This window comes from Ahaetulla prasina, chromosome 2 (assembly GCF_028640845.1).
Source record: "Ahaetulla prasina isolate Xishuangbanna chromosome 2, ASM2864084v1, whole genome shotgun sequence".
NCBI lineage: Eukaryota > Metazoa > Chordata > Lepidosauria > Squamata > Colubridae > Ahaetulla > Ahaetulla prasina.
This window is the reverse complement of record NC_080540.1, coordinates 124,152,004-124,173,400: the sequence shown is the minus strand read 5'-3', so window position 1 is coordinate 124,173,400 and position 21,397 is coordinate 124,152,004. Positions and strand designations below refer to the sequence as shown.

The window sequence follows — 21,397 nt, the reverse complement described above, 5'->3', positions numbered from 1 at the left end:
GTATTAATGAGTTGTATTAATGAAAGTTGCATCGTCCTGGGGTCATGTGATCACCATTGGTAGCCTTTCCAGCTGGCTTCCAACAAGCAAAGTCATTAAGATTCATAATTAATAATCATATGATTCGGTTAACAACTGCAGTGAGTCACTTAAAATCTGTGGCAAAAAAGTCACGAAATGGGGCAGAACTCACTTAACAACTGTCTTGCTTAGCCACAGAAATGCTGGGTTCAATTGTGATCATAAGTCAAGGACTACCTGTACTGTCTTTGCTATATCCTTCCTGACTCTGAAAGCAATTTATTTTCTTTTTGTGTCCTGAGCAGTAAGTAGTGTAATTTTCTGAATGAATGTGTCCAATTTCTTTCTCAAATACTAATGTAGAAATTCTATGTCTTATCCAAGTGCCTGTGGCCCAGCATCAACTACTTGGCTGCATAATTCCGTAGGATTACGTCTTCTTAAAAATTTCTTTCCTGGATGGTAGTATTGAGAGCAAATCATCTTATCCAATTCAATCAAAAAAGAACAAGAATTATTCTTGAACAAAAAGCTAGTGCTAGCTTAGAACTGACTGGATTTCTTTCTTAAATAAGGCGATGGGGTTGTGTTTCCAATAATCTGTGTCACGTTTTTCCAAATACTGGCAGAACCAGCTAGTATTTGTGGAAGATTAGCACAAAGAAAGAAAGGTCTCTTTTATGGATTATAATATTTGATTTTATAGGAGGATCCATCACTGGGAAGGGAGACTTTCCCTCCTGCCACTGCTTTTGGGTATAACATACTTTGAAGCTGAAAATGCATCTTTTTGTGAAAAGGTCATTATGTTTGACTCACAAAATTCTGCAAAGCTGGTTCTAGGGGCCTAGCTTTTGCTTTTAAAATAAGCTAGAGGAAGTGACTCTATCCTCTCAAATTCTTTCCCCATTTTTCTTCTGCCCCCACAAACTTAAGCCCCCTAGAACAATGGAATGTCTTCTTGGTACCTTAGAAAAGGTATCTTTAAATGATTCACTGGAAGTTAGTTCAGCATTCTGGTCATTACCAAGTTAGAAGGCTAGAGAAATCAGTGGCATATTAATAAAAATATGGCAAGCAACAGATAAACAATAAAGTAAAGGTTCTAACTGAGCATTGCCAACAAATTTGAAGCATGACACAGTAGTAAATAGATTGAAAGAGGTCAATGTGTATATCAATATCAGTGAATATTTAGGCAGTAAACACCTTCTGCTTTTTAAGATCATTATGGTTAGGAAGCCTCACACATTCAATTAAAGGTAAGGTAGATGGGTACAATCATTGGTACAGCTGAAGGATTGGTCTGAGGACAGATCACCCTGGTGAAGGCTGATATCTGTGGTCACTAAAAGTCCTGGAAAATAATGACTTGAGAAAGGAAACAGTCACGTTGTGTTACCTGAAGATGATGGGGTTATGCATAAAATGGAATGGGCATATAGTCTTCAAGTTGAGCCTCGAGTCCCATTTATTGCTCCAACACTGAAAGTTTTAAAGAAGAGATTGATAATCATTTGTCTGAAATGGTATAGGGCAGTGATGGCTAACCTTTTTGCCATCGCGTGCCAGGAGAGGGGGTGTGGGAGGGTCACACGCGGGCATGCCCACACCCATAATTCTATGCACCCCGCGCATTCGTGAACGACCCCCCCCCCACTCTCCCCGCTCCTGGCACACAATGGCCTGGTAGGCCCATTTTTCTCTCTCACCTGGCTCCAGAGACTTTCTAGGAGTCTGCCCATCCGTTTTCAGCCTCCATAGAAACCAGTCATTTTCGGCCTCCAGAGGACCTCTGGGGATGGGGGTGGGGAAGGCTATTTTCGCCCTCCCCAGAGCCCTACAGAGGCCCTGGAGGCTGGGGAAAGCAAAAAACGGGCCTTCTGGTCCCACTGGAAGTTGGCAAATGGGCCATTTTCTGCCTCGGAGGACCTCGGGGCGGGGTGGGGAGGCTGTTTTCACCCCCACCCCAGACTCCTTGAGAGGCTCTGGAGCCAGATGAGAGAGAAAAACCCCCAAGGCCCTCTGGAGGCAGGGAACAGCCTGTTTCTCTACTTCTGGTGGGCCCAGAAGGCCCAAAAATCATGCACCAGAGCTAAGCTAATCACAGGTATAGGGTTTCCTGCCCAAGCAAGGGCTAGAAGACCTCCAAGGTCCCTTCCAACTCTGTTATTTTGTTCTGTTCTATTTATTGGCTTGATGTACTTATTATTAAGTAATAATAAGTACATCAAGTACACCAACTCTGTTGTTATATTATATTATATATTATATTATATAATAACTTATTATTACTTAATAATAAGTAATAACCATATTACTTATAAGGTTATTAAATTTAATATGTTAGTGCTTATCTCAGTGGGACTTAAAACTGAGTAAACAGGCCTAGGATTATATTACAATTAAGTTGATATACTGAAGACACTTATCTGCCCTTGAATAGAGTTGTATGGAGAGGAACAGGGCACCTACAAGCCCTGTCCCAGAATGTACTTGGATGCTAATAGAGCTCTCTGTGCACTGCATTCAGATGTCTGAACGCAATATAAACCATTGAAAAGCTCTTTGCAAGCTTATCCAGGAATCCAGATAAAATGGTGATTAAACACACAACAGTTTCTCTTATTAGGAAAGTACTGAGCAGAATTGCCAGAGGCAGACACTTCAGTGCTGTAAGCTTATATGGCTATCAGTGTAAGATTAATTGATCTTAGTTCTAGAATTTAAATTATCAGATCTTGAGTTACCCGACTGCTTACAACTAGAAAGTACCCAACCACACTAGAACGGCCAAATAACACTGAGATAAGTCAAGAGTGGCAAAGTTTTCTGAATTTCTGTTGTCAAGAATATTCTGTTGTCGAAGCAACTCAGAGGAGTATGTTCTCTTAAGGCCGCTTTGTCATACAGTTTTCATTCCATTTTGGAAGAAATTACTCCAGGAGCTTCTTCTCTCTTGATTGTGCTGTTTTAGTCAGCGGTAGCCCTGGACTATTTTGAAGATTGACTACGGCTTTAAATGTTACAGTAAATTGCACAATTAAGTGACACAAATCTGAAATGAGCCTAAATCCATGCCTTCTCACACCTATTCCTTCTTTTAGAAACAACATATAACATATTGCTTAGGTTCTTTTAAAAAGTTTCCTTTAAGGCTTACTTACACTTTGATCTTTTTTTCACCAACTTGCTCTCCAAGTTTAAGTTTAACCAGCTTCTAGTCATTTAATTCAATTCCACTCCAATCTGGATTCCATATGAGGTTGAGACATTTTACTGGCAGGGTTCCAGCCTGGGTTAATATATACAGTGCCTGCTGTTATTGTCCTGATACCAGAGGCCAGTGGAAAGTTATTTTTGTGCTGGAGCGGAATACCAGATAAGAACTTTTATGTACTAAAGGACAGGAAACTTATGGTGAGCTACTTTCTAGTACCTTCCCCCCCCCTCCTCCTCCTTGCATTTAAAGAGTTTCCCTCTCTGCTCTTATCAAAAAGAAAATTTTGTATAATGGAATTCCTAGTTTCTGAAATAAAGGTTGTTTGAGTCAGGAAGCAATAAGATATGCCCCCAAGCTTCGGAAGGTTCACAGTAGCCTAAGGAAAATGTTACCTGAGTTGGTCTCACAATCTCAGAGCCACTAGTTCATGTGATTGTGTCACAATACCACATTTGTACAGAGCACGTGGAATGCTACATGACTGGTAGATGATATGATGTCATAATAAATGGCATCTATTAATGGATTATTAATGGGGATGGGGAGAGGTTAGGGAATTAAGAAGATAATTAGCGTTGAACTTCAGCGTTGAACTAATTAGCGTTGAACCAAACCAGCATTGCACTGATTGCAATATGAGCTATTTTACCATTGGGATGGCTCCTCTGTTATGGGACAGCTTTCAAAATCTTATGCTTTTAATAAAATGAAGTAAAGGAGCTATCAGATTCCTTCTGATTAGCCTAGCATGGTTTTCCTCCTAACGGAATATATTAGCAAAACATAAGCGTTCTCAGAGTTGGAGTGCTTTTTTTTAAAAAAGTAGTAATGTGTACAATTTATTAATCTCAAATTCCCTTTGATTTTTGATGGGACTTACAATTTATTGCAAGAAAAAGAAAACATTAAGGGAAATTCCACTTTCTGAATACTCAAGGTATAAAACTGTTTCAAAGACAGAATTATGCCCACTGGGATTACAATGTTTTATTAAAAGCGTTTAAGGGTTAAACTATATTTCAGAATTCCCATGGGGTAGTAGCTTGGCGTCTGACAAGAAAACAAAACAAAACACCAAGCCTTATGCATTTAGCTTCTCCCACTTCCAACTTAATAGAAAAATAATCTAGCTTCTTCAGAAATTCAAGCTAACTCATATTTGCCTTGATATTAGAAACCCAGAAATCATCACACGCAGGGAAAAACACAGGAGAATATAGAAACCCAAGCTTGATTCATAGTGTGTGCTACTTAGGCATGTCTCTTAAAAGTGTTGCTCTAGTTTGAGGTGTGTAACCTGACTACCACCCCCCTTCCATTCTCACGTGCTCCTCTAAAGCCTCTTCAACCACAGTCATGAAATATTGGTAATATAAAAGCTGAAGCTGGCAGTGGAATCCAACTCTTCTCAGGCTAGATGGAACAGTTATGTAAACACTAGAGAGGTGGCTCTCAGTTGCCAGGCGAGTACGGCCCAATTTCCACTTATTTGAAAAGGAGCTTGATTCCTAGAGTTTATGTGTAAGTGTATATAGGCTTTGATTTCTGTGTTGTACAGCAGTTGTATTTTATACACAGAAATAGCTTCTAGCATTAAGCAACTCTTTAAAACTCACTGTATCTATGAGCTTCTACTGGAAGCAAGTTCCTGAAGAAATTGGAAAACTAAGATGTATTACCATGCCAGGCATAAATCTGACAAGTACCATGGCTCACTGTTTAATATCTCATAAGGATACTCTAGAGCCAGGTTGGTGTCAAACTCAATTTCACTGAGGGCCGCATCAGGGTTGCGTTTGACCTTGGGGGGCTGGGGTGGGAGTGACCAGCTTGATGTCACTACATCAGGGGCACCTGTGGTGGCCGGAGCGCTCTGCCAGTGAAAACAGGCTTGCGAGCTCAGTTTTCAGCTGGGATGTCTACTGCAAGTCTCTGCCAGGGAAAACAGCTCAGGAGGGGGCCGTGTGTGGCCCGCCCAAGCTCCCTTTTTGCTGGCAGAGGCACTGCAGGCCAGTCCTTTGCTGTTTCCAGAGCAGCCCTGTGGGCCAGATGAAAGGACCCCGTGGGCCGGATCCAGCCGGCGGGCCTTGAGTTTGACATCCCTGCTCTAGAGATATGCTTAATGTGGTTAAAAAGTTCTCAGAACCACTCCCTCCAAAACATTAAGTGGGAAAAACAGAAATCCTACTCCTGTCTATCATATGACTTTACCAAATACAGGTAGTCCTCGACCAACAACCCCAAATGAGTCCAAAATTTATGCTGTGAAATGAGAAATTTGTTAGGTGAGTTTTGTCCCATTTTACTATTTTTCCTGCCCAATTTGTTAAGTGAATCGCTGGAGTTGTTGAATTAGTAACCAGGTTGTTAAGTGAACCTGGGTCAGAAATATGAACCAGATGCCAAGCTTCTGAATTTTGATCAGATGATCATGAGGATGCTGCAAAAGTTGTAACTGTGAAAAATGGTCATAAGTCACTTTATTCATAAGTCACTTTATTCACTGCTGTTGTAGCTTTGAACGGTCACTAAATGAACTGTTGTAAGTCGAGGATTACCTGTATACACCACTGCCACACCCACTTAAACCCCTGACCTCCTAAAAGCTATCCTTTCAACTGTAACCCCTGGCCACAAAGAAGTGCATGCTTCTTTGTTCAAACTTGAACATCAAGTGGAATGAACCCTGCACATATAGCTCCTTAGAGAACTATAAATGAATGTAAACTGAGAGGAATCAAAGATCCTGTTGACATCTAACTTGGCTTCATGTAGTTTCTGTTAAAATCTTTCTGCAAAAGGATTAGACCCTCAGTTTCAATGAGGTACAGTTTCAAAAGCAAAAGCTTTCACCAAAATCACGTAAATAAGCACCAGCTATTTAAATGATCTGATCTTATCCTCCTCTGTCATCCACCACAATTCATGTGTTTATTTTTGTGGCATCAAAAGATACTCCAGGCATGGATCTATCTGTCACCCAAACACAACTAATTGTTCATGTTTGCCCACTATGACTCCATAATCTTCCTGCTTCTGCTTCCTATTTGACACAGTAAAAATATAGGGGGGAGTGGGGGGCTGGGTTACACATTAAAAGGCTCCAGTGCAGAGTTAGTGAATCACAGACATTCTGCAGACCTGAAGAACTTATTGCCAGTTTCTCATAACTTCGGTCCTTCTTCTAATTGTAGTTTGACACAGCGTGGAGAGATTACTACAATCTCCTTGGCTCACCAATTATTTTTAATTGGCATATCCTTGACTTCTGAACAGTGAAAAGAAATAGGCTTTTATGAAGCAAGCCTGAATATGTGATCCTTCAAGTGTTTTGCTTTTCCCACAAGGATTGCAGCAACATTTTTCTTGTAGACTGCTTTGTGTGGATTCCTCCAAAAGACAGGGTAGAAATCATCATCTGTCTATCCAGTGGCTTACTGCTAAGGTATAGTCCACTATCTACTCTGCTCTGAAAATCGAAGCAGACATAATGTTTTTCATCTTGTTCAAATATTTCTGTGGCTAAAACAAAACAAAAAAACCCCCAACAATAATCACATCTGGCAAGAGAAAAAGAAAGCACTGAGGCATTGGTAGTGCCTGGGGCTTTAACCCTCTGTCATTGTGATTAGAACTTGCATATTTGTAGTTGGAAAGGACCATCAGAGGCTTTCCAATAGTATATTCTTTTTTTCCTTTCAGCTGTAGATCCAAATTGCTAGCTTCCTATAGTGCAGGGGTGTCCAAACGTGGCAACTTTAAAACTTGTGGACTTCGCTTTGCTGGCTGAGGAATTCTAGGAGTTGAAGTCCACAAGTCTTAAAGTTGCCAAGTTTGGGCACCCCTGCTATAGTGAAAACTTTTCCTCAGATGTGCAGGGCTTGGATTTTCAGCTACTTGTGGTGGTCATTGTCATTCCTTTATTTTTTTAATTTTATTCTTACGTTCTCGTGCAGAACTTCCATCTGACCCAGGTTTGAACTGATTGATTTGCTAAAATATGAATGTGTTGATGGAGAGCCTTTCCTGATGACGGAAGAGTGTTAAAAGATTTGATTTATGAGTCACGTCAGAAATGGGGAATAAGAGATACGATTCACTTCTTCTCCAGAACAATTGGTATTCTTATATGCTACTAAACTCTTCAGGGGTTACCTTCTCTGAGGAGATAACCTCTTCCTAATTTGAACATTCTGGAACTTTGGGAGAAGTTTGAAGTATTTTGAAATAATGTATTGTTTTTCTGGGTTGTTTTTTTTTTTTAAAAAAAATCTAAAGTAGTATCAGAACAGCCAGAAGTTAAGAAGGCTACATCTAATCCGTCATGTGATGAATAGAGACCTGTTCCTTTTATTAATTCAGTGAAGCAGATGAGTAGGAGATTCAGTATAAACAAAAGAGTGCATTTCTCCCCCCACACACAGTTTATACCTAAACTACGGAATCTGCCCTTGTGAATTTGTCTGATGCTTGAATGTGAATTCAGTAATTAAGCCGAGCCTCTGTTTACACAGACAGCTATAGTAAAAAAAACAAAAAAACCAACAACACCATGCAAATGTGACTGCTTCCTCCCATCAAAAAAGAGGACTAGGCAACCTGTTTGATCTTCAGCAGTTACAACTTTCATGAGCCCTTACAGTGGCCATGCTTGGTCAGATTGATGGGAATTGTAATCTAAAAACATAATGGAAGGCATCAGGGTACCTATGGCTTACTTTTTTCTAAAGTAAATGTTTCAGAGGCAGTTATAAGGAGAAGTTTAGTAACCTTTTGCTGCTATTGCCACTAGGCCTAGTTTACTGGTATCTTATATATTATACTAGCATGAACAATTCAATGGTGCTTATTTACAGGGAAGCACCAGCTGCAAAAGCTATAACATCTAATTAGTGGGCAGCCTTTATTTCCTTGTTTATCATGTTTAATTGGCTTGAAAAACAGGTATTTGATGGAACCTGTTTAGGAAATACTTGAATTACAAACAATATATTAATACAATAATTGCATGGTTTTCTATTGACGATAAATAGTAATAAACTATGCACTCCCTTTTTACGTATTAAAAGCAGTTCTGCCTCTCCTTTTTAAAGACAAATATAAAGGGATTAATATGATACTTTATTACAGTAGCAGCAGCATTTCTTTCTCCTCCTGCTGTTGTGGTTGTTTGGCCCTTGAAGACCTCTTAGTTGAAAACAATTCCCAGCTGTTCCTAGTGTCCCATTTAAAGTTTTCAGTCCAGTCAGATTTCATCATAACTGTTGTCAGCCTTGTGGAAAATTTGACTTTCAGAACCCATATATAATTATGGAAGAACTACTAGTGTTGGAACAGATTTCCTTCTACAATGAATATAATCAAGGCCTGACCACTACTATCAAAGTAGCTGCCAATAGTTCAGCAAGTAGTTTATTTTTGTCTAAACTGTGGGTCAAAATGTTGCTGCAAAACCCTATAAATTAGTATCTCCCATACAGTAATAGAAGTATGAAATAATTTGATTTCAGTGAAACTTGTAAACAAGAATCTGCTCCTTATTCTGCTTTAGAATCATTCTAAAGATGAATGTTAGAATGACAGAACTGCATCTCATTTCAAAATTGAAATTTTGAAATTAGATTTCATCTATATTATTTTTCATATTAGCATATTGAGGACACTCTCCTGAATGGATTGGATGCTTTAATTCTGTGCCTATGATACAGCTTTATATAGTAAAACCAAAATGAGAATGTTGTAGGGGAAAAGCAGGCCAGTCTCAAGAAGTTTGGGGCTTCCCACCACCCCACCACCCAGCCTCATTGATAATATTAAGTAGCTAAGGATGGAGAGAAGAAGATAGGTGTTGTCATGTTTAGTTGGCACACCGATTAGAATGCAGTACTACAGGCTATTTCTGCTGACTGCCACCTGCCAGCAGTTTGGCAGTTCGATTCTCACCAGCTCAAGGTTGACTCTGAGGTTGGTAAAATGAGGACCTAGATAGTTGGGGGCAATATGCTGACCCTGTAAACCGCTTAGAGAGGTCTATAAAGCACTATGAAATGGTATATAAGTCTAAGTGCTATTGCTATTTTCTGTGCAACCTGGTCATGATGCAAGGTAAATAAAAATTGACAGGTTATGTCAAATGAACCCTTGCTATGGTTTGATAGGCACTTCTTTTACAAATAAGAATATCTTGATGGTATTCCAAAATATTTTCTAACAAAAATAAAACAAAAATTGGTTTGTTCCTGGAGGATTATTATGAACACCTATGAAAAACATTCTGCTTTTTTTCTTGCTTGTTTTTCAAGACTATGAAATGCTTCTAAGTAGTAATTGCAATAGCACTTAGATTTATATACCGCTTCACAGCCCTCTCTAAGTGGTTTACAGAGTCAGTACATTGCCCCCAACAATCTGGGTCCTCATTTTACTGACCTTTGAAGGATGGAAGGCTGAGTCAACCTTGAGCTGGTGAGAATCAAACTGCCAAACTGCTGGTAGCTGGCAGTCAGCAGAAGTAGCCTGCAATGCTGCATTCTAACCACTGTGCCACTATGACACAGTAATGAGGAGTGAATTGTTATTGGCAGCTATAATATTGCTAGAAAGTAACTGAACAATCATAAATCTGATTAAAAACAAAGAAACAAAAACAACTCTCAGAAGACAAAGCATTTTTAATGCCCAGCAGAAATTTAGTTGTGACAATTTCATATCTAATTTCCCCTGGAAATAGCAGAGAAGAATTTGAAAGAAAATTGGACTATTAACAATTGCAGGGGAGATTATTTGCATGACTTTCTTCAAGTATAAATGGATAAGGCAGGATCTCAGGCACCTGGACCTCTAATGCACCTTACAATGTGACAATATAAAAATTCACATTTCTCCACTCCCTTTCTACCACTCCATAAAGGTCTTTGGATGCACTAGGTAGTAAAGGTGAAGAGGTGGCACTTAGTTCAGGTCATGATACTCCCATCAGAGGAACTCCTATCTGACTTAACAGTGAGTCACTACAATGACAGCAATATGCCATAACCTCCTTAACATCCAGACATTTCAAAGTGCACTGAAACCACTCTTCTTTTCTTTTACTTTCAGGTATTACATTAGATGTTCGGTTGAACATCTATGAAATTTATTTATTTTGGCTTAGCGTCCTGTGCACGGAAATTGTCTAAGCCATCTGAAGCAGGAAATATAATAGTAGTGTTTTTGTTAACACATGGTCAAAATGTTGAAGAAAATATCTCTAGTTGGAATTTCTTCTAATTTCTCATGTAACAGCACCTGCGTGCTCAAGTTTTCATAAAAAGTAATAAAGGATTTTAGCTCCACTGTTATTTTTTATTCAGCATTGGTACTGAATAAATTCACCTTTTTCCAAGGTACACTTAGAGAATGAGTTGAATTTCTCTTCCAATTGTATGAATGACCTGTTCTTTAAAATAGAAGGGACTTTTAGCTAGAAACATGCTTGTTAAAATGACATCACACGAACTGTTATTGCTGTACTCTTTTTGAAATTCTCCACATTAATCTAAATATAGATATAGATATTCATGTTTTAAATAATTACTACATAAATCTGAATGCAACCACGAAGATTTACATTCATTAAAGCAAGAATTTTCAAGTTTTCTTTTCCCTAAGTTCCATCTTGTCATGTTCGCTGGTGACACTGATGCTTAGTTAAATTGATGATTTCTCATTTTTATGATGAATGTAAATGCCCTGCCAGGATAACAAAGGAAGTTGTAGTTCTCCACCCGTTCCATTTTTGGATCTCCACTGGGTAGATTTAATTAGCCTGCTGCTAGAGAGGGCAGAGTTCTGAGTGAAAAGGAATTCCATAACTGATTGGGTATTATAGAAACATCTGCACCACCTTCTCTGTAGAAGTAACTGGCTGAGTATAAAAAGCAGCTACATTCTTTCCTTGATTAGATTAGCGTGGGGTGTCTCTACTATTTCCAGGCTACACAGTTCTTAAAGTTGTAACAGATCTGGTCTTGAGTTTACACTTGATCTTCCTGTCTTCAGATGTACGTGTCAGCTACTTCTCCTCTAACATACTTTATAATTGGTTTTCTTTTATGAAAGAAAACAAGTTAGCCATCAAAGGTTTCATCTTGTGAATGTTTATGCACATTTATATCCTAATTTTCACATACTCCTATAATATATTTGTCTTCCATTACAATTATCGCTACAATAACTAACATGTTCGACCCACAAGTTTTCAACTAGTTTTTTTGTCATGGGAATCATTATCCAAATACATCAAAATCTGTATAGGGGAAAATCCTGTCCATACTAGAAAGATGCTATTTAAACCACCAAATTTAATCCCGTGCTTGGTATAGAAATACAAATTAAGAATTCATGATTGATGGCTGTTCCTCCACTCTTGAGTCCAAGATAATAATCTGATTACATTCAGCTTTAATTTTAATTGAAAACAAGAATTCTAACATCACATAGCCATTTTCCATTGTGTTTCTTGCTACTTCCTTCTCCTTGACTAGGTGAAATCTGGTAATTTTATGGCTATGAATAGTTTTTTTCCTCCTCCTAGCAATAACACTAGTCTAATCTATAGCCCTAACATTTTCTGGTGGGCTTCGGTCCAGACATTAACCAGGTCTGATCCTGTTTGGCTTCTAAGCAAGTTTAGGTTTAGCCAACTGCTCCGACTAATTTCATTGTCTGTACCATAACTATTGGCTACTGAATCAAAGATAACAATCCTCCTGTGCCTTCCGTGACCCTCTGGAAGAAAAAAAATGTGTTAGTATCTAGATACCCAGGACACTTGGCAAAATTTGTCTCCCAAATGATGTCATGGTAATTTAAATCCCTATCACTGCTACCTCATGCCTCTTTGAAAGAATTGCACTTTGCTTCTGGAAAGCATCATCCATATCTTTTTGGCTGGATATGCCATAGTGGAGGCTAATAGTATTGCCCACATTCATCCCACTGCTTATTTAAACCCAGATATCTTCTGCAGTACCACCATATTCATTTGAATTCCTTAGCAGATATGATACTTTTAATGCACAGTGCAACTTCTCTTCCTTAACGATTACTGCTGTTTAGAAATGTTCAGTTATTTTGAGTCTGAAATTTTCCAAACTTGAAAATATCTCATGTCAGATTGGAAGCGTACAACTCCTCACCACCAAAATTCATTGATAAATTGTTTGGTCATTTAGTGAAACATTAGAGGACCAAAACGTGTAACTTTCCAGCTGGCTCTTCCCCATTGACTTTGCTTGTCAGAAGCCAGCTGGAAAGATCCCAGATGGCAATCACATGATCCTGGGACACCACAACTGTGCCCACATCATGATCACAGGATCATGGGGATGCTGCAATGATCATAAATGTGAGGTCCGGTTATAAGTCACTTTTTTTCAGGGCTTTGTAATTTCAAATAGTTGCTAAACAAATTCAGAAACTATCTGTAGAACCTGGATCAGTAGACACAATGTGATTCAGGTTCCAGACATTCTGAATATAAAACATTCTGAACGTTCTTGAAACTTTTCCTTTTGAATAAAATATATCTTTGTTTGCTACATTCCAGTTACTTCATCAGTTCTTTACCATGTCTATTAAATCACATTTGTTTTTCTGAAATAAAGAGTTCAAGCTCATCTTTATTTCTAACATTTGAGGATTAGTGTTAGGCAACCAAACTGATAAATTTACGAGCCAGTTCTCAACTCTGATTTCCATTACACATTTTAATAGGCCCCACCAGACCAACTGTCTTCTACATGATACAAGTCCTTACATGATCCTTTATTTGAGGTTTTTGAATTCCCACCAGTGACAAGTTAAAACCTTTCTGATGAAGGACATGTTTACCAATCTTTATGCAACTCAATTCATGCAGCCTGGTAATACAGACTATATGATATGATATTCCCACAATGGTGGCTGCTGAATACCATAAAATATAATAGTGATAAATTTTGGAGCTAAGCAAATAAATCTCTTTATGATAAAACCGGAACAGCCTTCCCAGTGTATGTATTTCTGTGGTTTCTAGCCTTTGATAAAAAAACCCTTACTCTACAGCTATTGTTTCATTACAATCCTGAAAACTCTTTGACCATTTCCAATATTTCTGTAACTTGGTGTTTTTTCCCCTTAGCAACTTTTAAGGTGAGTGGACTTCAACTCCCAGAATTCCATAGCTCTCCCAAATTCTGGGAGTTGAAGTTCACAAATATTCAGGTCTCTACAAGTTAGAAACTCTGTAGTTATTAATAGCAATGAACTCCTTTGGAAAGAACTGATAGAACCAGGTTCACCCCACCTTCCTTTGAATGCCTTAGAGTAGGGGTGTCAAACTAGCAGCCCGCGGGCTGGATGTATCATGCGCAGGCCATGCCCATCCCAGCTCCACAAATGAGAACATGTTGCGGAATATCATGTGATGGCAACGTGACGTGGCGAGTTTGACACCCGTGCCTTAGAGCCTTATCTAGTCTTTCCCATATAAAATCTGCCAGTCTGGAGAGATTCCTGTATTACAGGCAAAGAACAATAAAGTATCTAGTTTGAACTCTACACAAGTGGGTCTGGTTATACATGGCTGACTGTCACATTACAAGTGGGTTACTTACGGGACCGTCTGCTGCCACCGAATGCCTCCCACCAACCCATGCGCTCTCACAGAGAGGGACTCCTCAGGGTGCCGTCGGCTAGGCAGTGCCGACTGGCGACACCCAGGGGAAGGGCCTTTTCTGTGGGGGCTCCCACCCTCTGGAACGAGCTTCCCCCAGGACTTCGTCAACTTCCTGACCTTCGGACCTTCCGCATGAGCTTAAGACACATCTATTCATTTGCGCAGGACTGGACTAGGGTTTTAAATTTTTAAATGATTAAATTTTAGCTTGGGTTTTAAATTGGGTTTTATTATTTATATCTTATTTTAAATATTTGGCCTTTATAATAAGTTTTTTAGTTGAATGTTTTTATTCTGTACATTTGTGTGTTTTTATATGGCTGTACACCGCCCTGAGTCCTTAGGGAGATAGGGCGGTATAGAAATACGAATAAATAAATAAATAAATAAATAAAATAAATAAGTGCGATAGTTAGAAGGAAAAAATGTTAAACTCCCACAAAATATACTGTATTTCTAACCCAATCCCAAATCTTCTGAAAGAAAATGGTGGAAGTGGCCACAAGATCATTTAATAGAATAGGATAAATTGAGAGCCAAAGTTAATTTCCCAAAGAAGAAAAATGAGGAGAAATAAGTAACAACTCAGAGTTGATTTACTTATTTTTATCCCATCATATGCCGTATGCTAAATAAATAAACAATAAACAAACAAACAAACTAATTAATTAATTAAATATCCTACCTTTTATTTTTTTATATATAAATAAGTCAAAGCAGCAAACATACCTCATATTCCTTCATCTTCCTATTTTCCCCACAATAAACCCCGTGGTATAAGTTGGCCTAAGAAAGAAAGATTAACTAAGTCAAAGTCACCCAGCCAGCTTCCAATGCCTAAAAGAGGACTAGAACTCACAGTCTCCTGGTTTCTAGGCCTTTAAGCAGTACAACAAGGGAAGAGGTAAGAGGATTTAGAGGCTTGAAATGCATAAAATGTATGCTGACTGGTCTTTTTTAAGCCAGAAAGTAAGCATGAATGGGTTCTTTAGTTTCAATCACCAATTACTATGCTGAGGGAAGAGGCAGCTTTCACAGAGAAACTGTAGCCCAAGCAAGAGAGAGGTTAACCCCTCTGCCCCAATATGCTGTGGTACTGAACTGCATCAGGTCTACAGCCTTTATTTTGTAGCATAAGACAAAGTCCAAGGGAAAAACATGAAGCTACACATGGTATCTTTAATGTATAATGTGACCTTCAGACCTCAGCCTAGCTTCACAAACCAGGGATGCAGGTGTAGACTGCCTCTGGCTTTGTCCCACAGCTTTGTGGTGCAACTGCTGATGAATAAAGGCTACTGTGTAAGGGCACAAAACAGCTGCTGTCTCTTTCCTAGATGATTCTCTCTTTTTTAAAAAAAAAAAAAAAACTTCCTCTCTCTAGTCTCCTCTAAGCTCAACTACATCTTATGTTTTAAGGCATGGCTACCAGCTGCATCTTTATTTATGTTCTTATTTTAAATGGACTAACCGGTTTTATTGGGATAATCAGGAATAATTTTTCCTATTGTAAGTTCTGATACTTGGAATAAATTCCTAGAATCAAAGATCTTGGATTCCGAATGCATATAATCTGCAGGGATTTTTTGCTTGCTGAATCTTGGGGAATTATGTTGTAAAAGTTTATCCTGACAAGTTAACACCTGCCAATTTAAGGGAACTATTCTTCCAGGGGATACAATTCAATAGAGAATATAGGTAGATATTAAAGGATTATTGTAAGAGAAAAACGTCATATTCTGGATATGACATTAAATATAATGTCTAGAATATGGACATTTTCATAGAAAATATTGCTCTGAAGAAGTAGATTACACATTTGCTGACTGAATTGAATGGTGCATAAAGGTTGACTTTTAATATGTTCCTGAGCAGAACGCTTACCTTCTTGAGATGCTAAAATGTCCTTCTTTGTTTCATTCTCAGCTCCCTGCCGACCTTGCAGTGACACGGAAGTTCTCTTGGCTGTCTGCTCCAGTGACTTTGGTAAGTTTCCTTGATTTCTGGATGACTGCTGAGTTCACCATTGCTCTGTAAAATCCCATTCTCTCTTGTGATAATCTGCTGAATTTGGCCTACAGAAACTTCACCAAACAGTGAACAAACTGAAAGCCCCAGATTGTAATCAACAAGGGAGCCCTTTTCTGCTCATTTTGGAGTAAACAAAGTGTATCCAAGAAGTACAAAGGGGACAAGGGAGGAAAAGCCTTTATGGGGTTTTAGCTCTGAAGAGCTTCAATGAAATCATTGTGTTTGGCTACTTCTTTTCTACCATGGACAAAGAAAGAGAGGGGCTGTGGTAATAGTGGTGGAAGTTCAAAGGTTTTGAGGAGCGAGTAATAGGAATTATCCTCTTGATGTTTCTAAATAGACCCTTGATAAAAACTAAACCCCTGTTTCTGTGGAAGTTGTTGCTTTTAAAGATGAAGTTTATACTTCATCTTTTATTTTATTTTATTTTACTGGGCTCCTGACCTATAAGAAAGGAAGGACTTTCTCAAAATGTACAGAAGGAAATAAAACTTTTTACAGAATAAAAAAATGTTCTCTTTTACACTGGCCCAAAACTATGACTAATTTTTCATTAAAGGTTACTTTTTAAAAATATTATTTCGGGAGAAAGGTTTTTATAAAACCTGAAAGCAAAACAGACTCAATTCAGATATCCTTCCCTGAGTCTTTTAAAAAAAAACCAGTTTGATGCATAGATATCCAATGGAAATCTTCTGTAGACTCTCTGGATAGGAAGTGCTACAATACGGTTAGACTTTATCGGTATGCTTAGCAGAGATCCAGCAGAATTATGTATTATTTTTCTCCAACTACATTTTGCCTGCAAAGATTGCCTGCCTGAAATGCTTAGATCTCAAATAGACATAAACACAGTGATCTGTGCCAGCAAAAGGTATCCCTTTTTCTGTTATGTCTCCCCCCAAAGAGACAAGTGGTTTTCCTTAGTATGACTAGTGGGGTAACTGTTTTCCTCTTTATGGTAGTGAAATAGCATTAAAGCAATTTTCCCACGCTTGGAATCCAAAGTAAATGTTGTAATGAAACAGCTGGGCATGTCTGGTCTTGGACATGTGCTACAGATATAAATACAGTCTATTAGTATTGTGGATATAATAGGGGCATATTCTGAACAGGGAGGAGGATGCAGCACCCAGACATTGTGGTGGGATTGCTCTTGCTCCGTCTTGATGGAAAATGTTGCCTAGACAGGTGGTGGCTTGCTGTGTGTATTTCTTCAGGGCAGAATGCCAAAGAATTCAATGTAAATGTTACTGGCCATTAATAGAATGTGATTTAAATTTCTAGGGTGAGTTTGGTGTAGGCATTTATTTATTTTAATAGTGAGGCTTATCCTGTTTAACTAATAGGCTTTAACTGGTCTTCTCCAGGTGTTTTGACCTCTCCAGGTGTTTTGCTTTGTTTTGGTTTTTTAGGTTCCTTGACACATGGTTATTTGCAACTGTATTCTGAAACTTCCCAAAAGCTAAACATTGCTCCTTTCTTCATGCTAGCTTTACAGATGAACTCTTTATGCAAATGAAGAATAGAGCTGATTTCCCAAATATTTTTCTGGTTTTTGCACTGAGGAGATAATTTGACTTACATTGGAGGATTGATGCATACCACACATCAGTATTAAGGCTTATTGGATAGCCATACCAGACAGTAAAAGTTTCCCTGTCCGGTTGTTTCCGACTCTAGGGGATGGTGCTCCTCTCTGTTCTTAGCCAAGGGAGCCGGTGATGTCCAAAGATGCTTCTGTGCTCATGTGGCCAGCATGACTTTATATGGCAAGGCACGTGGAAAACTGTTACCTTCCCCTCAAAGTGATACTTATTTACCTACTCACATTTGCATACCTTTGAACTGCTAGGTGGGCAGGAGCTGGGGCAAGTAACAGGAACATACCCTATCACATAACACAGCGCTCAGGTGTCAAACCTTGGCTGACAGCCTTCCCACTGACAAGCTCAGTGTCTTTAACTGCTGAGCCATTGTGGCCCTTGCTTCCCAAACTAATGTCTCACATTTGTCCTCAATCTGGTTGATTTGGGGGAACCGTAACTGAGGACATCTAGAGTTAAATACATTGAGGAAGGCTGCTATAGGAATATTACATTTCAAAAATTGTGATCTGGACATCAGGTTCCAAATAAGTACTAATTACTTTCTTCTTAACATTCTCCGAAATATCTAATGATATTTACGTATAAAGCTAGTTAAATTGTGGTTCGGTGCAATATTGTAAGATAGATCTTCCCCAGGCTGGGGATTATGAGAGTTATGAACAATATTCAGAATGCAATGCTTTTGGCAACATTACTAGTTTTTGTTTAGTTTTGAAAAATGGATTTAAAACAGACCATTCTTAATCCAACTGTATATCATATTTGATTTTAATTTTAAAAAGTTATAGTTTGGGGAATCACTAATAACAAACAATGAGGTGAAGCTGGAAAAGTACTCATATAAAATGATAAAATTGCTTTTCCTGGATGTGTTTTAGGTACCTGAAACAGGGAACAAAACCTTTTCAAAAATATTACTATATGAGCATAAACTCTGATACGGAACATAAGGTTTCAGTGCATCAATGTATAATTAAATTCACAAATGGTGTAAGAATTTAATTTTAAGAACACAACAGGATTTGCCTCATTTTGGGGGAGGGATCTTAACATCTGGTCCTGCCCGGTTCGTTTTCTTCCAGGATGCCACTGAGTAAATATTTTGTTAACCAACATCCAATATATATTAAAGACAATGATAAATGCTTGCACAAAAGTGGATATCAGGGTAGTTCTGTATCTAATTGTGATTTTTTTTTTTTTGCCTGTATTTCTTCCTAGTTGTCAGAGGTACCATCCAAAGTGTAATCAATGAGGAGGATCAGCAAGATTCCATTATCAGCATAAACATCAATAGAATCTACAGGCAGAAAACCAGGATCTTCAATTCTGCTGAGGAGAGCGGTCGGTGGCAAGGACAGATCAAGACTCTGCTTCAGTGTGGGGTAAAACCAGGAGAGGGAGACTTCCTCTTCACAGGCAGTATGCACTTTGGGGAGGTCAGGTTAGGCTGTGCCCCACGTTTCAAAGACTTCCAAAGGATGTACAAAGAAGCCAAGGACAAAGGACTAAATCCATGCGAAATTGGCCCAGACTGAAATGATGTTCTTCAGCTGTAGGTTACTCTTAGAGCTCAGCCAGAACTAATTCTTAGTTGCTGCAGATCTGCTGATTTAAATGGAACTAATAACAAGAGAGGAACCATCTGATGTCAGGAACAAAATATTCTCCTTTAAAGAGGTCTGTAAGAGGAGACTGGATGAGCATTGAGGATCCTTGAAGTCTAGAGACTCCTTATTGCTGCTTGGAGGCTGGACTTCTTACAAATCCCGAGATACCTTCTAACCCTATGACCTTAAGAACCACACAAGCTGGTCCTCACGGCCAATAGCTTGCTTATGGAATTGACTGAAGTACAAAGCTAGAACGAATCCCGTATTTAGTCCATTTGAACTAAATTATTTTTATAAGTTCCCCAGGGTGGGGAGGAATGAAATGTGACACAATCCATGTCTTAAAAATATCAATCAACCAATGAACCTTTGAATCTTTGTAATGCTAATGTGTAAAATGTGTTAAGCAGATGTAGCATTTTGCATGGTATACACAGACGACAATGTGGTAGAAGCCGGCGAACCCATTTTAACATTGATGCTTTGTTGAAAAAGAAAAAGAAAAGAAAAGAAAAAAAAGGCTGCTTGTACAATTTTTTAAAAAAATGGTTTCTCATGACAGGAATTTATGGAATTAAACACTTGCTTTTCTTTTTTAAAGAGAGAGAATGTACAATTACCACCTGCAGTTTATGTTCAGAGTGGATGAGTTGTTTCCATTCCAGAGAAATAAAATGTTCCTGGATTTGAGCCAATGTTGTTGTGATTCCCATGCTGCTTCTTCTGCCTTCTGCACTTTTAAATTTAACTGATTGGTATCTGCACCAAGGTGGCAAAAAAGCTATTTTAAGTGCAGATTTTGTTTATGTAAAACACTTGCACCACCTTCCAGAGACTGGAAACCTGCCTTCTATCTAAAGGCATTTGAAAAGCTGATAGCATCTTGAATTGTAACACTCTACTCAGTACACCATACCAGCTTTGCTCAAATCTGGGCAATTAAAGAGTGCTCTTCTGTCATTGCTCTTCATTTACAGAATTTACATTCTTGCTTATAAATGAGGTTTAGTGTTTCATAAAAAAGTACAAATGCAAATTTAAATACATTTGTATTTGTATTAAATAGATTTGAAATACAAATTTAATATAATGGAGATGTCTTAGTACAATCCACTCATGCCTGATGTATAGTTCTCACTACTTTTTCATTGGGAATTGAATTTCCATTTATTCTCAGTTCTATTATCTTCATAATTATTCTTCTACACCAGTCTTTCACATTCTCGGCTTTCGGTGTTTATTGTAAGAACTAAAAAAATTGGAGTGATCATATAAAACAATAGTAAAGAAATGGATTATTTAGCATTCCACAAGAACTTTGAAGGCACGGGATAGCCTCTGTACATTATAAAACCAATAATTGATGTAAATTGGTGTTGCTATAGATGAACAACTGAAAAGGTTTTTCTGCGTACTTTTTTCATTTTTACTTATACAATAATATATATTGGGTCGAAATATTCAGCTACTTCCATTTGACCCATTTATAAATGTATATACTCCACTTTTGATTAAATGGATCTCCAGATTTATTTTGTGCATCTTCAAGTTCAGTGTTGACTCCTGGCAACTGCCTTGACAAGTCCCTGCAGTTTTCTTGGCAAGATGTCAGAAGTGGTTTGAACTTTGTCTCCTTCCGAGAGCTGAGAGTGTGTGTGACTGGCCCAAGTGCCTAAAATGGACTAGAACTCATTCTCCCAGTGTCCAGCCTGCTGCCTTAATCACTACACCAAATTATATCTCCCCAAATTCACTTCCAACAGATTAAAATATGTCTGTTACAATAGTTGCAAATTGAAAATTGCAATAAAATCAACAATAAACTCTCAATAATAGCACACTGAATTGTTGTTGTTATTCTTCTATGTCTTGCCAAGGCAAATAAAAGCTTTTATGACTGGCACCCAAGCACTCACAACATAACAACTCTTTCCCACTTGGGCCCTTATTTAAATCAGTTTCCTGAATAAGTCTTCAGGCCTTTCAAGTTTCTTCTGAAGGAAAAGTTCTTCTGATTATATCCCCATATTCTAAAGTTAATTTATTTGTCCTATAAATATTGGCTGGAGTCTGGCTTTTCTCTTGAAGTTACCAACCACGCTGATCACTCCCTTTCCTGCTCTATTCTAAGTTCTTTGTCCTCCCTACATCTTAGGCTTTGCCATATGGCAAGGTCTCTTTTGTGTGGGAAGTTTTCAAA

At 38.4% G+C, this 21,397-nt stretch overlaps 1 protein-coding gene across 1 annotated transcript in view; it reads left to right on the top strand.

The window, feature by feature from the left end:
* The window catches only part of METRNL (meteorin like, glial cell differentiation regulator), a 40,680-nt gene extending 19,648 nt beyond the window's left edge, over positions 1–21,032 (top strand). Inside the window, exons 3-4 of the mRNA XM_058168127.1 lie at positions 15,870–15,929; positions 18,806–21,032. Of these exons, the coding sequence (XP_058024110.1) occupies positions 15,870–15,929; positions 18,806–19,122 (377 nt within the window). The 3' untranslated portion in view covers positions 19,123–21,032. The remainder of the gene's footprint in view (positions 1–15,869; positions 15,930–18,805) is intronic.
* The last annotated feature ends 365 nt before the right edge of the window (positions 21,033–21,397 follow it).